Source organism: Hyperolius riggenbachi, chromosome 11, assembly GCF_040937935.1.
Source record: "Hyperolius riggenbachi isolate aHypRig1 chromosome 11, aHypRig1.pri, whole genome shotgun sequence".
Classification (NCBI taxonomy): domain Eukaryota; kingdom Metazoa; phylum Chordata; class Amphibia; order Anura; family Hyperoliidae; genus Hyperolius; species Hyperolius riggenbachi.
The window spans coordinates 115,519,836-115,540,210 of NC_090656.1; the positions used below are offsets into that span (position 1 = coordinate 115,519,836).

At 39.6% G+C, this 20,375-nt stretch overlaps 1 protein-coding gene across 1 annotated transcript in view; it reads left to right on the forward strand.

Annotated features, from left to right (window-relative positions):
- Positions 1-20,375, forward strand: part of LOC137537849 (mucin-5AC-like) — a 73,707-nt gene that overhangs the window by 12,697 nt on the left and 40,635 nt on the right. The window contains exons 10-26 of the mRNA XM_068259801.1: positions 962-1,178; positions 2,807-2,932; positions 3,096-3,213; positions 4,748-4,886; positions 7,212-7,322; positions 8,918-8,987; positions 9,577-9,714; positions 10,375-10,539; positions 10,716-10,810; positions 11,505-11,631; positions 13,103-13,358; positions 14,314-14,363; positions 15,025-15,125; positions 15,239-15,393; positions 15,516-15,654; positions 16,496-16,588; positions 19,843-20,022. Of these exons, the coding sequence (XP_068115902.1) occupies positions 962-1,178; positions 2,807-2,932; positions 3,096-3,213; positions 4,748-4,886; positions 7,212-7,322; positions 8,918-8,987; positions 9,577-9,714; positions 10,375-10,539; positions 10,716-10,810; positions 11,505-11,631; positions 13,103-13,358; positions 14,314-14,363; positions 15,025-15,125; positions 15,239-15,393; positions 15,516-15,654; positions 16,496-16,588; positions 19,843-20,022 (2,280 nt within the window). The remainder of the gene's footprint in view (positions 1-961; positions 1,179-2,806; positions 2,933-3,095; positions 3,214-4,747; positions 4,887-7,211; positions 7,323-8,917; positions 8,988-9,576; positions 9,715-10,374; positions 10,540-10,715; positions 10,811-11,504; positions 11,632-13,102; positions 13,359-14,313; positions 14,364-15,024; positions 15,126-15,238; positions 15,394-15,515; positions 15,655-16,495; positions 16,589-19,842; positions 20,023-20,375) is intronic.

Below are 20,375 nucleotides of genomic sequence, written 5' to 3' on the forward strand. Positions count from 1 at the left end.
ATAACAATTTAAATAATAAACAATAAATGGTTAAACAATGAAAACAGTTCATAACACGTATATATCAAACCAAGTTTTTGTGAGCAAGAAAGTACTTGAGCGAATGCAAAGTGCAAGATGCAATGAATGTGCTGGGGACACCGAGTGCAGAAGGAGTAATCCGATATTTCAACTAATACCAAGGTGAACTGGTTTGGCTACAGTGGTGTAAGAGCAAGGGAGCCCCCAGCAGCCATGCCTCTTTGTCAAGAGAGGGGGGATCTCCAGCAATCATTAGATGAGAGATGTCAGAAAATATAGTGCTGGGCAACCGCCATGTGCGCACGCAAGAGCCGCATTACACATAATACCCCTGCAGATGATGCACACAACAGTGCGGAAAATTACGTCCTGGAAGTGGGGAACCATGCTGGGACGCAAAACAAGAAAGTAAGTTTATACAGCATCACAGGGCAGCCAAAAGCATTGGCAAAAACACTTTCTTTCATCAATAAGCCACAATAATAAAAAATAACTGTATTGGTTAGAATAATGAACAGTAATGATAACGATTTATATGCAAATACTCAAGAAACAAAACAAATAAACATCACATTCTGCGGCAGTAATATTAAAGTCGCAGTCCATCAGAAAATACAAACAACCATCTGTGAAGGTAAAGTTCAATTTTTGCAACAATGGTTCCTTCATAATAGAAATATTTTCCATTGTTTAACCTTTCTTTCCAAATTTTTTTTTATTGAGGTTTACAAATAAACAAGTATAAAACATATAAACAAGCATAGCACTTACGGTACTTACTGTGTATTATGTGTAAAGTACTCAGTCCCTCGATTAAACAACTGGACTTAGTAAAAGTGTAAAATACAGTCAGCTGTGTGTTTGTGATACTGTATCTTCTCTACTGTACCTTTTCACTTTCTATTTCTTTTATAACTGTTCTGCATTTTATTCTCAACAGAATCACATTTGCAAATCTGTTCTGAACAGTGCAGCATTCCAGGTATGCCATAAACTTGTGGACGTGCAAAAATACATCGAATTATGCGAGCAAGATGTCTGTAGGTGCACCGGAAATTCTACTGGGTTCTGTGTTTGTAACATCTTTTCTGAGTACTCCAGACAATGCACCCACGCTGGAGGAAAGCCAAGGAACTGGAGAACCTCAAAGATCTGCCGTAAGTCTTCAGTGCTTTGTAAGAAGAATAAGGGCCCGTTCAGACTCCACGTGTTTCCAGCGTTTCCACCCGCGTTTTGGAAACGCGTGCGGGGGGCCGACACGCAGGACATCAGACAGTGCATAGAGTGCACTGTCTGATGTTCACACTGCATGCGTTCCGGACCTGTGCGGTCCGGGAACGCATGCTGCACGCAGATTTTACAAAAACGCGCGGCTGTCCCATTCACTTTTCAGTGATGGGATCAGCCACGCAATGCATACGAACGCGGATGGCGTGCGTTCGTACACGTTGCGTACTGCATGCATGGCCGTACGCGTTTTGCAGTCTGAACTGGCCCTCACTTAATGGGCAGGCACCAGTAATTGGATTTATGGTGTATTTTATGACAAAATAGCAATCTTTCACTGCTTTGTGCTACTATGGATTTTGAGATGAGCTACTAAGGTTAGAGAACACTGGAGGACAAGTGAACAAGCAAGCCTGTACTTGATACTTGATGGTTTTAAAAGGTATCTTTTATTGGGTAACAAAATGTGTGATTTGTATCTGGATCAAATCACAACCACATAAAACCAAGGGGAGTGTGTCAACCTTTTGTTACCTAATAGCGGAACAAAAATCAATCTGTGCTTCCTGAAGCACTTATGTTCTCCAGCATTTTCCATTGTGCTCTAGAGTTAGTAAACACCTTAATATCTAAAATAGATAGTATGGCTCTAAGACAAGACATGGAACATTTATATTGTACTTTTCTCCTGAGGGACTCAAATCATCAGAGCTACGGCCACTAGGGCGCACTCAGTAGGCAGTAGCAGCATTAGGGAGTCTTGTCCAAGGTCTCCTTACTGAATAAGTGCTGGCTTACAAGGGTTCAAACCCTTGTCTCCTGTGTCAGAGGCAGAGCCCTTAACCATCACACTATCCAGCCTCTCTAAGAGTGGTTGATTCACAAAGCTTATATATTTAACCTTAAGGAGAGCAAAGATAAACAGATGAAAAGAGGTAAATCATGAGTTAACTCAAATTAGGAGAGATAAACCATGAGGAAGTCCAATAGGGAGAGATAAATCAGGAGTTAAGTTAGATAAGAATAGATTAATCATGAGTTAAGTCATTTAAGGAGAGACAAATTGTGAGATAATAAGTAAGATGAGATAATTCAACAGAAAACCTTTGTGAATCAGCTTGCTATACAGGTAATTATTACGACCTTCATTAGACATTAAAGGGTAGTTGGATAAACTTGTATAGGCATGATTCATTGGGCCTCAGAACCTTGTGCTGATGATCTATTAATATCATTACAATCACCCAGCTTGGCAAATTATGCTGCTATTGAGATAGGAGGGTGTTAATAGTAAGAGGTAAAACTTCTGGTGCTGCTTTACCTAGAAAAAAAAGCATGATTCTTCTTAGGCACCTGACTATTGTTACCATCGGCATTAGATCAGTGCTTCACAAGAAATACCTATCTATTGTCCATGGATCCCATAGCCTTACAACATTTTATTTTAATCATTAGTCAAAATCATATGCAAACTGGCGCCTACATCTAGTAACCTAGGCCAAAAATAGCTACCGGTACATGTTACTTAACTCTACAATATATTTATTTCCCTAAACAGCTCTGAGATGTGCCTACAACCTTCAGTTTAAGGAGTGTGGCAGTGCTTGCCCAGACACCTGTACCAACCCTGAGCGCTCCTCGGTCTGTGATGACCACTGCACAGATGGCTGCTTCTGCCCCTCAGGTAACTACTTTACTAAATTAATTATACCCAATGCTAAGACGTAGACACACATACAGATACCGACTAGTGCCCATATTGGGTGACTGGGTAAAATGTATAGTGCAGCATTTTGACTTGTATACTTATTGAAAAACAATTTATTTTTCTTTCCCATTTATTATAGGAACTATATTTGATGATATTTCCAAGACTGGCTGCATACCTAAGGAGCAATGCCCTTGTAAATACAATGGAGATGTTTATAAATCAGGAGAAGGCTATGCTGAGCAATGCAAAGCTTGGTAAGCTCAGTCACAATTTTTGCATGGTTTGTACCATTAAAGAGACACTGAATCGAAAAAAAAATTATGATATCATGATTTGTATGTGTAGTACAGCTAAAAAATAAAACATTAGGAGCAGAGACATAAGCCTAATATTGTTTCTAGTACAGGAAGAGTTAAGAAACTCCAGTTGTTATCTATGCAAAAGAGCCATTGAGCTCTACGGCTTTGAAAGTCACAGAGGGCTCTGTCTTCTGAAGCTTGTTATCTCAACTGTCAGTCACTGTATTGTTTTTTCTTCAGCAGAGGACAGGTCAATAGTTCACTGGCCTGCTCTGTAAAATCATTTAGAATGCTGAGTAGAGTGTAAACTGCAAATATCACAGAATGATGCAATGTTATTAAAAAAAACACTATATAACTGAAAATAAAAATATGAGAATATTTTCTTAGCTACTAATGTTCTAGTAATTATCCGTACTACACAACCAATTCATTATATCATAATTTTTTTTTTGCTTCAGTGTCTCTTGAAATCAAATCAGACAGCAAACTCTGATGTTAGTAAGCTACTTAAAGAGACTCTGTAACAACATTTTCAGCCGTATTTCTTCTATCCTACAGGTTCCTAAACCTAATCTAATGTGATCTGGCTTACTGCAGCCCTTTGTAGTTGCAGAGTCAGTGTAATAAATCAACTTATCTGTCTTCTGTCGTACTTGTCGCCCTGTCTCTGGAAGGGGCTGGCTCTTCAGTGTTGTTCATCTGTTAGGCAGCCCCCCCCCCCCCTTAACGCCACCTCCATGCCCCTCTTTGCTCGCTGAGTTTAGTTACATTAGGCAGTTTCTGCTCTCTCTGGCTGCGAGGCTGCTGACCAGGGAGAGAGGTGATTACAATCTTTGCCAGTGTGATATCTTCCTCTGTCTTTAGAAGGAGCTGCCCGGGCTTTCACATGCTGCTGATTGATTTCTGACACAGGCAGAGGGCTCCAGTCTGCAGGCTCGGATGAAACAGCCTGTCATTCTGCAGTGCATCAGAGCTGGGCGAAAGAAGGGGAACACACTAATGACCTCTTGAGATTCAATCTCTTGCTGTTCAAAACGAAGGCTGTATACAGCCTGCTTGTGTTAGTTTTTTTTTTATGTGTTGGCACACTGTACAGCAACCTATACATCTCGTGCACACTGACTGAAAGCGGGCACACTCTGCCTGACATACTCCCTGCTTTGGCGGCCATTTTGGTTGTTTACAAAAAACTTTGTAAAAGTGTTATTTTATAGCCAAAATAGCGGCGGGGAGAAGCAAAAATGACACAGAGGGGGAGAGGAGAGCCCTACAGACAGGGTGATATGTTTATTTTATTAACTTTTCCTAGGTACAGATTCTCTTTAATAATGCCAGTGTTCATTTACACCACCATCTCTTGGAAGGCAGCCTTGTTTTACATTGATAATTCTCTTTACTCCATTTTCAAAGACTGTTTTTGGCTTGATTTGAATTAATCATATATATCAATGTGAATCCTAATCATTACTATCACGTATGTCTGCAGCACCTGCCAAGGAGGGAAATGGAACTGTGTTGCCAAGAACTGTATGGGCATGTGTTCCCTAGAAGGAGGGTCACACATTACCACCTTTGATTCTACTCACTACAGCTTCCATGGAGATTGTTCCTACACACTGGTCAAGGTAATGATAAGCTTTTGGAAATACATACTGTATAATGGCCGCAATACAGGAACATGCAGTCCTCCTATGCCTATTATGGACCCAATCTTGTCCTTGTCCTTTAGGTTCCATTGGTTTAAAACCAAAGTATCTGAATCATCTACTTATTCAAGGAAGCTTAAAGGGAACCAGAGACGAAGCATAGCTGAAAAATGGAAAAAGATTTTATACATACCTGGGGCTTCCTACAGCCCCATAAGCCTGGATCGCTCCCACTCCACCATCCTCCACTGCCTCTATCGCCGGTACCAGGTCCCGTCACTTCCGCCGGATGCGACCAGTTGTACGCATGCGCAGGGGCTCCCTCCGGCTTTGTACGCATGTGCCTGCGCAGTACGGAGAGAGCGCACTGCGCTTGCGTCGACTGGCTCGACTGGCCGAAAATACGGGACCCTGTACTGGCGGACAAAGGCAGCAGAGGACGGCGGCGTGGGAGCGATCCAGGCTTATGGAGCTGGAGGAAGCCCCAGGTATGTATAAATCTATTTCTTCTTCGTATCTGGTTCTCTTTAAGCTGCAAAATTGTTTTGCAGCAGCACTGATTGATTACATATATTTAGCGTTTCTAAGACCAAGAAATGTTTAGATGTAAGTGGAATGCTGGGGATGGGGCAACATTTTACAACACACAAATTACTTCCTGCCACAAGTGGCAACAATGCTGTACTACCACCACCCCTGAAAAGTAATATAAATGTCTGTTTCTTTAACAGGAAAAAGTACCTTTAAAGTACATGTTAAATAAAAATGTTTTTTTAATTTACTTTCTCATAACCATATATGTTAATGTTAAAGTGGACCCAAATTAAAAATACAAGATTTCAGAAATAAAATCTATTTTCTAAATGATAATATATAGCAGCCTTTTTTCAGCTGCATGATGACAAATATAAAATATTTTACATTTATTGGAGGAGCCCCTCCCTTCCTTTCATATTGCAGGGATTTTTTCTGGCAAACTGGTGGAGGAGATAAAAAACAAAAACAAAACACAGGCTGCTACTGATGATGTCACAGGGGAGGTGATCTCAGCTTATGTGAGATTTCACATAGTCGATGCCCCTGTGAGCGAGGGTAGCTGATGAAAAACACACCCATGATCTAAAACCTCCTACTAATCTCAGAAGTAATGGCTGCCACCTGTATAACCCTAGTTATGAAAAGAGAATGGTGAAAAGCATGCACTGAAATGCTCATAGGCTTAAAGGAGTGTTTATTTATCTTTGTATGTGTCAGAGTGGTGCAAGAAAATATTTTGAATTAAAAAAATGTTTGGTTTGGGTCCGCTTTAAGCTATGCTATTCCTGTGCTGGTCCTGTGCTGAACTGGCCAGCTCGTCAGGTTTTTTCTGGTCACTTCGGACAGGAACAGATCTGAGTCTTTCTTGTCCAAAAAGAATGATTATAATCTGATCTTCTCTGACACTCAACTCTTTCTGCTTATATTCTGAGATAATACAAAGCATTTCAGGCTAAAAATGCTGTGAATTACTGTATTACTGTTCTGTTCATACTTTTTTTAATTGCTTTTATTGAGAATAATGTGGAATATCAAGTTAACAAATTTGCAAGACGGCAGTTCTCATCAGGGTAAATACTGTGGTCAACATGTCTGTTACTGTTGGATACTGATAAAGTTACATTAATTTGAAGTATGTCACATAAATATTTGCTGCAAATCCTACATGTGAATTTTTTTTTAAGTCACTCTTTTGAATTGATGCTAGCAACTTTTTGTTCTAAGTTATCTAAGACCTTCAGTAAGGAGTAGCTGCAAAATGTTTTCAATCTCTGTGAATTGTTTTTTCAGTTTCCGTGATTTTTTTTTTTTCAATTTCTGCCTGCTTCCCTATGGAAGACATTTCCTTCCCTTATTGGGCCCCATCCAATTCTCTTTTTCTCCTTCGTTTTCTCAAAGGGTTTATTTTCACACCTTATCAATGAAATGCCTTTTAAGCCACCAGCAAACAAGAAAATACTCAGAATAATTTTGGCAGTACTTTTTCAGCTACGATTTGGCATTGTTTAAATTGCAGAGTATTAAAAAATTATTTTAAACAGAAGATGAAAGATTAACTCCTAGGAGAACACTTAGGAGAAAAAGTGAATTGGATCGGGCCTATTGTTTTCTTTCGGTGTTAACAGTTACAAGCAAAGAAAAATATTTTGAAAACTTCATCCCCTGGTGTCTTTATTTCTCAGTGCTAATGTATCGCTACAAGAATGCATCACGGCTGTCTTGTGTAATGCAGATAACTAATCCTAAAATCTCTCTCCTGCTGTTTAGACACGTGATTCCGCCTTGTTCAGCATCCAGGTTGAACTTCAGAACTGTGGAAACACTGACACTGTCACCTGCCTCAAGAGCATTTCACTCATCTTGAATGGCGGAAAGGAGGTATGTATAGTGAAAAACTCATCTCTATAAACCAGCAACATATGTTGTTATATTTCGAGTCTTTCTTCTTTTTTATTTTTATTTTTTTCTATTTTGGACTCAACAGGAAGGCTAATATTTAAAATCCCCACTAAACCATGTTAATATGTCATTTGCCCTCAGGGGCGTAACTACAAGGGAGCAGCCCTTGCGACTGCAGGGGGGCCCAGAGCTGTAAGGAGGCCCAACTACTACTACACCCCCTCTGATAAAGGGATAAAAGCTTTATCCCTCTGATAAATCTTTTCTAATATGTATATATATATATATATATATATATATATATATATATATATATATATATATATAGATATATATAGATATATATATAGATATATAGATATATATATACACACACATATATATATATGTTTCATTTTCAGTCATTGATGATGGAAACACTTGTTTTCTTACCTTAACTGGTTAAGGTTCCAGGACAAAGATTCTACGTCCTAATTAGTCCCCCTGTGTGTTCTAGGACATAGAATCTACATCCTGCATTAAATCCTGCTGTCTGCTGCCACCCGCACGTGCACTTGGCCGCGCATGCACGTGACTATACACGCTTGTGCACAGTCACGTGAGTGGTTCTGTGAATGATTATTGCTGTTAGCTAGCAACAATCATTCAATAAGGTTAGAAAAAAAAAGTTGTGAAAAAAAAATTAAATTGACATGGGCCCAATAAAATAAAAAATATTTTTTTTTATTCCCCATTAGTTTTTAACCCAAACTTAGCCTATTAACCCATTATTAACCCCTGCAATACCTATGCCTGTTTATACACGTTTAATGACTGCCGCCAGTAGCGATCGGATGCAATCGCTAGGGCAAAAGTTTCAGGCCCCAATGCTCTACAGATGTAACGCTCTGCCATTGCCTAGTGATGCATCTGTACAGCTCTATGCCCCCTGAACTGTCACCCTCGCGAACTCATTTGATCACCACAGACGCGCAGACTGGGGATATCAGTCCGCCAGACCGCCACATGCCCAGCTAGAAGTAAAATGCGGCATATGGGGTATCATTTTAATCAGGAAAGGCCAAATAATTTATTTGTACATGTTTAATAACTGTGGAATGTGCGATTTGAAAATTATAAAGGGTGAAAAAAGAAAAAAAAATGTCTGCATTTACGCCTAATTTTTCCCAATAAATGGACTATAAAACAAAATAGTTTTGGGTGAAAAATATTACCCAAAGAAAGCCTAGATTGTACTGAAAAAGCAAGATATGTATCACTAAGATGGCATAGATAATTAAAAAGTTACTGCTGTATCAAAATGACACAGCTAAAGTGTCAAAAATGTCAGGAACTTTAAGCTGTAAAAACCGAAAGGGTCAGTAAGTAAAATTTAAGTAAATAAATAGATCATTTCATAATTAAGCCAATTCTAAAGAAGTTTTAACAGATTGGGAACTAATTGATTTTGAATTCTTGTTCCCAGCATGTTTCTATAGGGTGCTATAGGCATAAGCCCTAACGACTGAGACTTCGTCATTTTTAATTGTACAATTTTTATTTCATGTCTAATATCATATTTTCTGTTACTCCAGTTCATACTTGTGAGGAAGTGTGGTACTGTATATGTAAACAACGTCTACACCCAGCTGCCCATGAAATCTGGTAAGTCCATTGTCATCTGCGTAAAGCATATTTTTGCCAAGGAACTGCCTACAGTAACACAGCTGAAGGGGATAAAGAAGCCAAACAAACAGTGCTTTAAAGTGAGATTACACTCCCAAAACTAAGATTTCAGCAACTACTCTTAGTTACATTAAAAAAAAATTAAAAAGCATTCCCAAGTATTTCCATTGTGTAAAAACCTTTATTTTCCCTGCAGAGAGCAGGAGAAGCTTCCTTAGCGCTTGATATCAGCAAAGGCAAATGTAATGATTGATTGCTAGCTAAAGCTCTCTGAGGAATCTGTCTTCTCTCTGCCTGTCTATCGCTGCTGAACAGACACATCACTGGGGGAAACATGACAAAAAAAACTGCTAAATGCAATTCTGAGGTTAAATAAATACGGACAACAAATTGTGTGCAAATATCCTGGTGGGGCTTATGACAAGGCTGGGAGCTATCGCACAGCACTTATGCTTTCCCTACACGTGTATATTTAAGTTATACTTTAACTGCTCTTATATTCTATATATTTGTATATATTATATGGTATTTCTGTGCACATAAATGTATTGTTCTGTTTTGTCTTTAGCTTCTGTCACCATGTTTAAGCCTACATCTTTCTTCATGATGGTCCAAACTACCTTTGGATTGCAGGTCAAAATCCAATTGGTGCCCACTATGCAGGTCTACACAATGCTGGATCAAAAACACATGGATCAGACTTGGGGTAAGAACATTTTTATTCACAGTTTCCCTTACTGGGTAGAAGCAATGTACACCAGGTTCTTTCTATTATGTATCAAAATGTGCTAATATTAAATACAGGAGCAAATATAATCCTCCAAGATGTTCTTATTACTTTGTGAAAAACATGAAACAGCAGAACAGAGCTCCATCAAAGAGGTCAGGCCTACAGCAAGCCGTAAGCACTTAGAACACTGATAAATTTGCAATGCATCTACTCTATGCAGGGGTGTAACTACAGGGAAGCCGTCCCTACTCCCTACAACCGTAGGAAGGTCTAGAGCTGTGAGAGGGCCTCAACTACTTACCTACTCTTCCCCCAATTAAGGGGCCCATTCTTCAGATCACATGTTTTATGGCTACACTTGTTATGGTTGTCAATATTATGACAACCACACTTGTTTTATGACCCTTACAAGATGGGCCCCCAGGCTGTGAGGGTCACTGTGGGTAGGCAAGGGAAAGGGCGTGAACATTTAGAGGCCCCTTGAAAGTTTTGCTAGGGGCCCCATGATTTGTTAATACACCCCTGACTCTATAGTTACATTTGAATGCAGATTTGCAGGCAGCACACATTAGGTCATTAGATAATGTCTGCAAACAAATACATTACAATAATCTTGATTTACTAATTCCCTCGTAGGTCTCTGTGGAAATTACAACAACATCCAGGCTGATGATTTCAAATCTCCTGCTGGATTAATAGAAGGAACAGGAGCATCCTTCGGCAATTTATGGAAAACTCAAGTTGATTGTCCCAATGTCAAAAAGAATTTTGAACATCCATGTTCCCTCAATGCTGACGCTGGTAGGAATTTTACAAAAAGCCTGTAAAGTATTCTGATCTTTATAGTAACTGTAAATATTGCTCAATGATACTTGTATGCTGTCTCAGCCTGTTCCCTATTGCATTTTCTTTATCTCCGTGTGTCTTGGTCTTCAGCTGAGTATGCAATGCTCACAATGTTCTTTGTTTTTCTGCAGAAAATTATGCAACCCATTGGTGCAATCTGTTATTGGCCAGTGATGGTCCATTTTCTGGTTGTCACAAAACAGTTGATGCAGATAGGTATCATAAGGTAAGGTCCAATCAAAGGTTCTGAAGAAAACAAATACAATTGCTTCATCTCATTTGTTTCAGCACAGAAGTGTTGGTACAGCCCAGCAGCAGTAAAATGTGAGATATAGTTTGGGATAATCCACCTCTCATGTTTACCTGTGCCTTCCTTATGTGCTAAGTCATTGAACAGTACTTGCCACGAATACTGATCCAAATCAGCTGATCAGAATCCACTTCACTAAAGTCACAACACTACAAGATGGATTGCTGTTAGTTATGCTTTACTGTGCGGCAGGGAGGCAAGCTAGATGGCGAGGGAATAAAGACTAAAGGCTCACACTGAAGATTTATGAACACTCCCTCTCTCAGATGGTGCATTTGTGATTGGGGTACCTTTTTGGGCACTAAAATACAATTTAGATTTATTGTATTCTTTCTAACATACAAATCTATTCTGCTGTATTTAGAACAGAATATAACCTATAAACATTGGACTGAGGTACTTTTGTTCAGATCTCTACAATTAATGTAGTCTGAAAAAGTCTGCAATGTAGTCTACGAAAGCACAGGTGATATTCCGGTACTGCAGTGCTTGTGACAGGGCTGTATAATTTGTAGCTGAACTAGATGACGTGGATATAATTGATCCAAAACAAAAACAGCCTGAGGCTGAGGTCCTGACTGAGGTTCTTACTGAATGTGTTTTCCTGCAGCAATGCATGTACGATACCTGCAACTGTGAGAAGACCGAGGACTGCATGTGTGCTGCCCTGTCATCCTACGTTTATGCCTGTGCTAGACAAGGCGTGGACCTCCGAGGCTGGAGAACAGATGTCTGCCGTAAGTTCTTCTTTGTTAATTGTGTTAAGATTGGGCTGAAGTTCTCCAACAAAGAAATGGAGCTAGACACCACTCCACTTACTATACATACTTTGTGTAACCTTTATAGAAATGTAAGGATTGTGGCTGAAATGGTTATTGTCTGTGTAAGATGCAGATCTGGGCTTAGAACTATGTGAGAGAAACAATGTCTGGTGGGTGGTGCAATGTTTCCTCACCCACAAAGACATCTACTGGAGAAGTGTTATCGTCATTCTCCAGAGCACAACTGAACAAGTGGTTGTATACTAGAGAATATTATTATTTTTATATGTATTGGGAGCAGTTGCCTATAGAAAGAAAAGTAGATCTGTATATCTCAGGTAGTCCAGGATTTATTACAAAAAAATGCCACTTCAGGTGGATATGTGTTACAGTACTTCATTCCTACATCACTGTTTCACCTTTAGACAATCCTAAGTATAATCTGACACTATATAAGAGATCATTGCAGATTTGTGCTACCCAATAGCGGACCATGTTAATAAATGCAGCACAGGTTCCCCACTGTTCTCCAGCCTTTGTAGATGGGGGTGATGGAAATCAGGCAGACAGTAGTACAAGGTCAGCATTACTGCCAAGCTTTTTGAGAAGGTCAGCATTGACCTGTATACATGTTCTTAAAGGAAACCTGAAGTGAGAAGGATATGAAGGCTGCCATATATTTTCTTTTAAACGATGCCTGGCATCCTCCTGATCTTTCATGCATCAGTAGTGACCGAATCACCTACCTGAAACAAGCGTGTGGCAAATGCAGTCAAACTGCAGTCAGAGCACCTGATCTCATCTGCATCCTTGTTTAGAGTCCATGGATCCAAGTATTAGAGGCAAAGAATCAGCAGGACAACCAGGCAATTTGCATTGTTTAAAAGGAAATACTGGTAAATATGGCAGCCTCTATCCCTTTCACTTCAGGTGTGCTTTAAATAAAATGTCTTCTTTGCCAAGGCTGTTCATACATTATACAAAGACTATGAAATAGACAGATAGATAGATAAGTGCTGCCCATAATTATTCATAAATCTGGCAGATTCTGACTTTGGCTTTTCTATTGATTATTGAAAAGGGTATAAATAATTTTGGACTGGACACTTTTTGCTCAAATGTAAATACAAGCTGAGAAATGTTTTTTTTTCCCACAATAATGCTTGTTGTACATCGTCTTATTATCTTTTGGGAGACAACTATGTCATTTCCCTACAAAAAATATTTGCTGGTTAAATAAAAGTAACTTAAAGTCAAAATTTGGCAGGGATATAAATAATTATGGGTAGCACTGTAGATAGGTAGATAGATAGCGAGATAGATAGATAGATAGATAGATAGATAGATAGATATGCAGAAAAATAATACTGAATGTATTTAAATAGCTGGGTATCTTATGATAATATTCATACCTAAAATACAACATACTGATATGTTTTATCGGCAGACTCCTACACCACCACCTGCCAGGCAGACACCTCTTACAGTTACTCAGTCAGCACCTGCATGCCCAAATGCCGCACCCTTAGTGAGCCAGACGTCACCTGTGGAATTACATTTACACCTGTTGATGGATGCATTTGCAAAGATGGAACATATCAAGATGACAGTGGAACATGTGTCCCTCAAGCTCTCTGTCCTTGTTACTACAAGGGGGCCGCAATGGCCAATGGGGATGTGATCCATGATAATGGAGAAGTATGGTAAGTTGGTTTTGTAAAAAGCAAGTTTTTATTACTGAAATACAGTGGTATGTGCGCTCCTTTCCAGAGTATCAACACTTAGACAAGCCTGGCTAGGTGGATCGCTGTACAATTGGGTGAGTGTTGTCACCCTATTAAGTATGTAAGTCAATTTAGTACAGCGCTCTACATCAGCCAGAGCCAAAAATCCAATCCAGACAAATCACAGTTCCTTTGCACAGCAACAAAAGTCCACTTTAAAAGTCCACAAACAAAAAGACCTCCACAGCAGTAGTACGTATCACGCTCACCAAATGCGATGGCTGATTGATTATGATCAGCATATATAGCGTAGTTAGAGATGATCCCTCACGATCCCTTGACCTTCTTCCTATGCGTAACTCAAACAAAGTGAGTACATAGCGTGATACTGCCTTTTAATCAATGAATAAGTTCCTCCACCAATATGACTTGTCACCCGTGTGCCCAAAGTGTTAACACCTCAATCCCAGTGCACACACATGTTACAGCTGCGGGCTCACCAGATAAAGTTGCTGACCGTATGACAGACCAGCATTCTGCGTATATAAGGATCAGCTCTCCTCCTCTGCCTCAAAGCACAGCCTCCTCCCTTGATAGACTCAGAATACAAACTAATATAGTATAATACCGTTTATTAAAAGTTTAAAAACAAGTAGTGCATTCACATTTTGCCATAAGAGCCATGCGCATGTAATAAAATTAGCAGGAGCCCCTGATGAGTCATATGACGAAACCGGTAGGGCGTGGCCTCGTAGCGCTGAGTGGAGATGCGAGACTGGCGGCGGAGAGGATGTCCTGCTAATTTTATTGAAGTATCCAAAAGAGTCTGCATGTGTTTATTGTATTTTGTCCATTTATGCAAACAATGTTTACTAATCTGTGGATTACCAAAATTTATGTTAACAATCACTTATCAAAGTATTTTTTTGTTTAGCACTTGCAGACATGGAAAACTGGATTGCTATGGAAGCACGGTCAAGATAGGTAAACTGGCTTTGTCTATATGCTTTGGGCTGGGTACGTACAATAAGAATTTTAGCCAATGCCTAGTTTTAGGGGTCCTTGGTAAGCCCTTACCCTTCACCAACTTACTCACATTGACTAATCCTTACCTTACTTTGTCCTTCTATTCTCCTATGCCTAACCCTAATCCCTTCCTTGTTACAATTTCTAAAAATCCTACCTTAACGTCTTCTGTGCTGTGCTTAACTGTTGTGGTCCATACCAGACTTCCTTTCCATTATTGCCACAAAGCTTTTTCGCGGTGACGTGGCCAAAGACTGATTGAATTGTAATGTTAGCCTCAACCTAACACTAGCCTTAACCCTAAATAGAATTGCTTTGAATTATAATACATGAAGGTATTGTTATTAGAGTGATTGGGGTAAAGTATCACTATAAGTTTAAATTAAAGAATGTGACGTCCTCTTGTGTGCTGGCTGTAATAATTAAGTTTGTGCTTTCTGCTTGACGTTCATAAGTCCATTCATGAGGGTTCCTCTACAGCTTCTAGCCCTACTTCTAAGATACTTAGCTTATTCTAGGCAGCCATAGAATGCTTTTGACTAGGCAAGAGGCATTCAAATTTGTGGTGTAAAACTATGCAGAATATGCGGTTTATGATTCAATTTTTTTTCTTCCATAGAATGTAAACAGCCAATGGTGTTCTTTGATTGTGCCAACGCCACAGCAGGAGCCAAGGGCTCAGAGTGCCAGAAAAGTTGTGATACATTTCAAAATGAATGTGTAAGGATTTTTATTGCTTAGCTTTTTTATGCTTAACCTCATACTACATACAGTATTTATTTTATGTATTTTAAGTATGGTTGCTAAGTTTTTTTGTCCTTTGTACCTTACAGTATAGTACACAGTGTGTATCCGGCTGCATATGCCCTCAAGGGCTGGTGTATGACCATGTCAGTGAAACATGTATTGCTGAGGATAACTGCCCTTGTGTACACAATAATGACCACTACTCAGCAGGAGAAACCATTAAAGTCAAGTGCAACACCTGGTAAGATTTTGAAATGTCTTTGATTCGAACCTCTGCTTTCTAGTGGTATGCTGTATATATGCTCTGGAGAAAGTGCACATAAGATGGCCTAATCATGTCTCATTTCGTTTCCCATTGCACAGTACATGCAAACGCCGAAAATGGGAGTGCACACAAAACACATGTCTAGGCACCTGCACAGTCTACGGAGATGGCAACTACATCACCTTTGACAACAAGAGATACCGTTTCAATGGAAATTGTTGGTATACCTTGGCTCAAGTAAGTGTATCCTTTTTAATAATCAATGTTTTAAATGCCGCAGTTAAATTAAATATTTGAGTTGTTTTCCATACATAACATGCAACTGTCAGCGCTCAAAAGATTTGTAAACAGACATTGCTCCTTTAGTTTAGGTACCACAAGGTGCTTTAGGGCTCTGTCATACTGTACATACCTTTCTGTGCACTCCTCAGTTTCAGATGCAAACCAGGGATCTTGATGTGTCTGACTTGGAAGAATGTTTCACCACAAATCAGTCTGGAGCTTCTCAGCTGCCAATAAAAAGACCGTCATTGGTTTGAAGGGAGAGGTCATGTAAAGTTCCAAGTCAGAGAAGTCAAAAGCTATGCTCAATGAGGGCCTGAGATTAGGGATTACCCCATCTTCATAAAAAAGGAGGATATGGAATGTGCACAGGGTCATAGATCCAATCAATCAAAACAACCTATGATTTAAAGCGGACCTGAACTCAGAACTTCCCCTCTACTCTAAAAGATACCCCCAAAATGTTTTTTGCGTTTTCATGGAAAACTATATAAGATATTTTTGTGAAAATTTTCTCGGAATCTAAAACTGCATTTTTGATGAAAAAATTACATTGCGAAAATTTGCAAGCAACACTGCCCTGCAGATCAAGTGTCAATAAAAGCGCAATAAGAAGAGTAAGTGCATACATAATTACACATGGTCGTGTAGATTCTAAGACCAGTTTATGCCAAACAAGGTTATACATCAGCAATGTTCTGTTTACTTGATTCATGTGGTTTATATATGTTATAAATCATTTTCCACAACTGCTCTATGTCAATGCTGTTTACACATTGCCTCTCTTTGTCTTTAGGATGACAATAAGGAGTTCCAAATTGTGTCTGAAAGTGTCAAATGTGGTAGCAAAGGTTCAACCTGTTCTAAATCCATGAGACTCTACCTAGGGGTAAGTAACTATGTAGAAAACAATGTGCAATCTATTCAGTATTTTTACTTCAGTATATCATGTGCGATCAAGTGTTTGTAAGGAAAAGGGGATTCACAGTTCAACCTAAATGGAAATAGTTTTCATATTCACTAAGATGTTTTAGATTCAACGAGTTTGAGATAGAAGTACCAATAGGCCTAGGGATTGATTACACAGGCAGAAAAACCTAGAATATTAAAGCTAGCCTGACAGCAGACCCTATATTATTTTCGTGTGCAGAAAATCACATTTAGTTCGAGCAGTTCTTCAAATTTCTGTGACCATGTGGCTGGACCCAGCAGTGATGTAGGGAAATCCATAGGAACAAGCAACCCTACAAACATACCACCTGTATGCAAATGCCTCCAACAGTGAGACTTTAAAGTATATGCCTAGTAGGTCTATTTGAAAGTATGGCCTTTAAACTCCCTGGCGTTGAATTTCCCCTGGATTTCTGTGGAAAAAGTGATCCAATTAATTTTCATAACCTTTTTTTCCTGTAACTTGCCAAAATGTGTCAAACAAGGGTCTAGTATACAGTGCGGGTGAGTACTGAGGTGTATGCATGTCGATCCCTTTTTGCAGCATGTTTTGTATTGACCTGCATACATTTCAATACCACCCGGGAGGTTAAGCCAAGTTAAGTATGATGAAGGCATGGGTTAGCTACTTTTCTCTACATCTATAGGCTGGTGCACATCAGAGCGGTTCTGAAGCGGTTTTTAAAACGCTTGCAGGGGGAAAACCGCTTGGCTAATGAAAGTGAATGTGATGGTGCACACCAGAGAGGGTTGTTTTTTCCACAAACGCAAACACGGGGGCTGCTGCATTTTTGAGATTTCTGAGGCGTTTCTTCCTCAATTGTAAAAATTAAATTGAGTATGCGCTTCAGGAAATAGGTTAACACTAGATGGTTCGCGTAATAAAATAGTGTGATACAATGCAATAAAATTTGAGTTATATACGCGCTCTCTGTCTCAAGAAACACAGGAGTATACAGTCTCACACCAAGTGGCCAATAAAGTCCTTAGACTGGTTCCTCAGGGTAAACCGTATTCCAGAAAACTGGCTCCTTAGTCCAGGACAATCATCACCATGTAAATAGAAAAAAAATAAAAGAACATAGTGTAATACTGTTTTCCTCCAATCACTCCTTCACCCGGAGAATTTTACACCATGTGCCTTTAAGGATCACCCTCCAATCACCAGTGCCGGGACACAGCCCCCCAATGTGCCCGCACTCACCCTAGATATCCTCCAAGATCTCCGGAGGCAGGATTGATCATATATGGGGGTATGTAACAGGAAACAGTCCGTTTCAAACACTGGCAAGACTTCCAACTTTACTGCAACTTAAAAACACTAGTATAGTGTAATACTGTAAATTTATTTAAAAGTTTAAAAGGTAGTGCACTCACAAGCATAAGGTAAATCAAAGCACGTAATGCTGACATCGCTGGTCCCCGGGTAACCACTCCGCAGATGCCGCATCAGATTCCCCTCTGCCCGATCAAAGCTGCACTTCCAGCGTCTCCAGCTCAGCTTCCGGTCTCACACGAGACCGGAAGCTGAGCTGGAGACGCTGGAAGTGCAGCTTTGATCGGGCAGAGGGGAATCTGATGCGGCATCTGCGGAGTGGTTACCCGGGGACCAGCGCTGTCAGCATTACGTGCTTTGATTTACCTTATGCTTGTGAGTGCACTACCTTTTAAACTTTGAAATAAATTTACAGTATTACACTATACTAGTGTTTTTAAGTTGCAGTAAAGTTGGAAGTCTTACCAGTGTTTGAAACGGACTGTTTCCTGTTACATACCCCCATATATGATCAATCCTGCCTCCGGAGATCTTGGAGGATATCTAGGGTGAGTGCGGGCACATTGGGGGGCTGTGTCCCGGCACTGGTGATTGGAGGGTGATCCTTAAAGGCACATGGTGTAAAATTCTCCGGGTGAAGGAGTGATTGGAGGAAAACAGTATTACACTATGTTCTTTTATTTTTTTTCTATTTACATGGTGATGATTGTCCTGGACTAAGGAGCCAGTTTTCTGGAATACGGTTTACCCTGAGGAACCAGTCTAAGGACTTTATTGGCCACTTGGTGTGAGACTGTATACTCCTGTGTTTCTTGAGACAGAGAGCGCGTATATAACTCAAAGTTTCTTCCTCAATGTTAAAGTATAGCAAAGTGGAAAACAGCTCTGAAAAACGCTAGATCAGAGCGGTTTTCCAGGCGTTTTTGTTACAGAAACTGTTTAGTAACAGCTTTACTGTAACAATATTTGTAATCTGATACACAAAAACGCTCAAAAAGACGCTAGGCATGTTTAGAAAACCTCTCTATACATGCCTAGAATCGTTCTGAAATCTGCTTCAAAAACCTCTAGCATTTTGCAGATCTGCTAGAGGTTTTTGGTGTGCACTGGGCCTTTGTTAGACTATACTTTTACATTCTGTTAAGTACTTGGTGAGTGAAGCTACTTGTAAATGCTCAAATGTTCTCCATCACCGAAACAGGCTTATATTTATCTGTAGAGTGCAAAGTTATGCTCACAATTTCCTGCACATGAGTCAAGAAATTACTACTTAACATTGAGCTTAAATCAGAGTTTCAGCCAAGTTGGTTTACCAAAATGTCAGTAAGGCACAATCTGAATGAAGGAAGTTACCTTTCTGCATGGAATAAGGGCTTATTCACACTATGATCGTTTGTGTATTTTTTAAGCGCTGGCGATTTTAGAAATTGCTCTAAAAGCACTTGTGTGATGATTCCCTATGAGAGTGTTCACATATCAACGGTTCACTTGTGATCCGCTTTCAAAAGTGCTGCCTGTACCATTTTCTGAGCACGTTGGCTCAATAAAAGCTATAGGGAAATTGCAAAGCGCTTGAAAAATCGCTTTGTATAGCGATTTCCCGAGTGCTAGATTGTATTTATTCATTTACTGACTGACTGATGTCAGGGAGTGAAAAAAAGAATCACTCTGCAAAAGCGCTTAGAAAAGTGCTTAGAAAGTGCAGGGAAATGCGATTAAATAATTGCAAAAACGCTGGTGTTTTATAATATGAACATTGCCTTAGAGGTATCACAGTTTGTGTCTGACTGCAAATATTATCTGAGGTGATGATTCCTTTAACTTACCCAAACAGTTCCATACTTTACACTCTTCGCATGCCTGTCAAATGTCATCTAATTTGATAAATGACATCTTCCTCCAACTTTGTTTTCTAGAATTATGAGTTGATACTTGGCGATCAGAAGTTTGATGTAGTCAAGAGGGACGTAGGACAATATGTGCCATTTAAAGTTCGTCAGATGGGAATCTACATGATGGTGGAGGCTGCAAATGGCTTGGTTTTGGTCTGGGATAAGAAAACCACTATTTTCATAAAACTGGATCCAAAATATCAGGTGAATAGTTTTTTTTAGAATTCTCTGAAAGTAGATATACCTTGTTTTATAATAAAAGTCTAAGCAGAACTCATTCTACAGACTGTTGGGAGATAACACAAGATACGTGATATGATATATATCTTTCACAAGCCACTTACAAGGCAGCAGAGAAAATCTTAAATTTTCATCTCCAGTATACTTCCTTCTTCATTCTTTCTGAATGATGGCCAGCCCCAGAGTCTGAGAACGTCAGCAGTGGCAATATTAGGGCATCTTAACCCTCACATGTTGCTTTGGAAAAGATGTTGCCTTAAAGAGGAACTCCAGTGAAAATAATGTAATAAAAAAAGTGCTTCATTTTTACCATAATT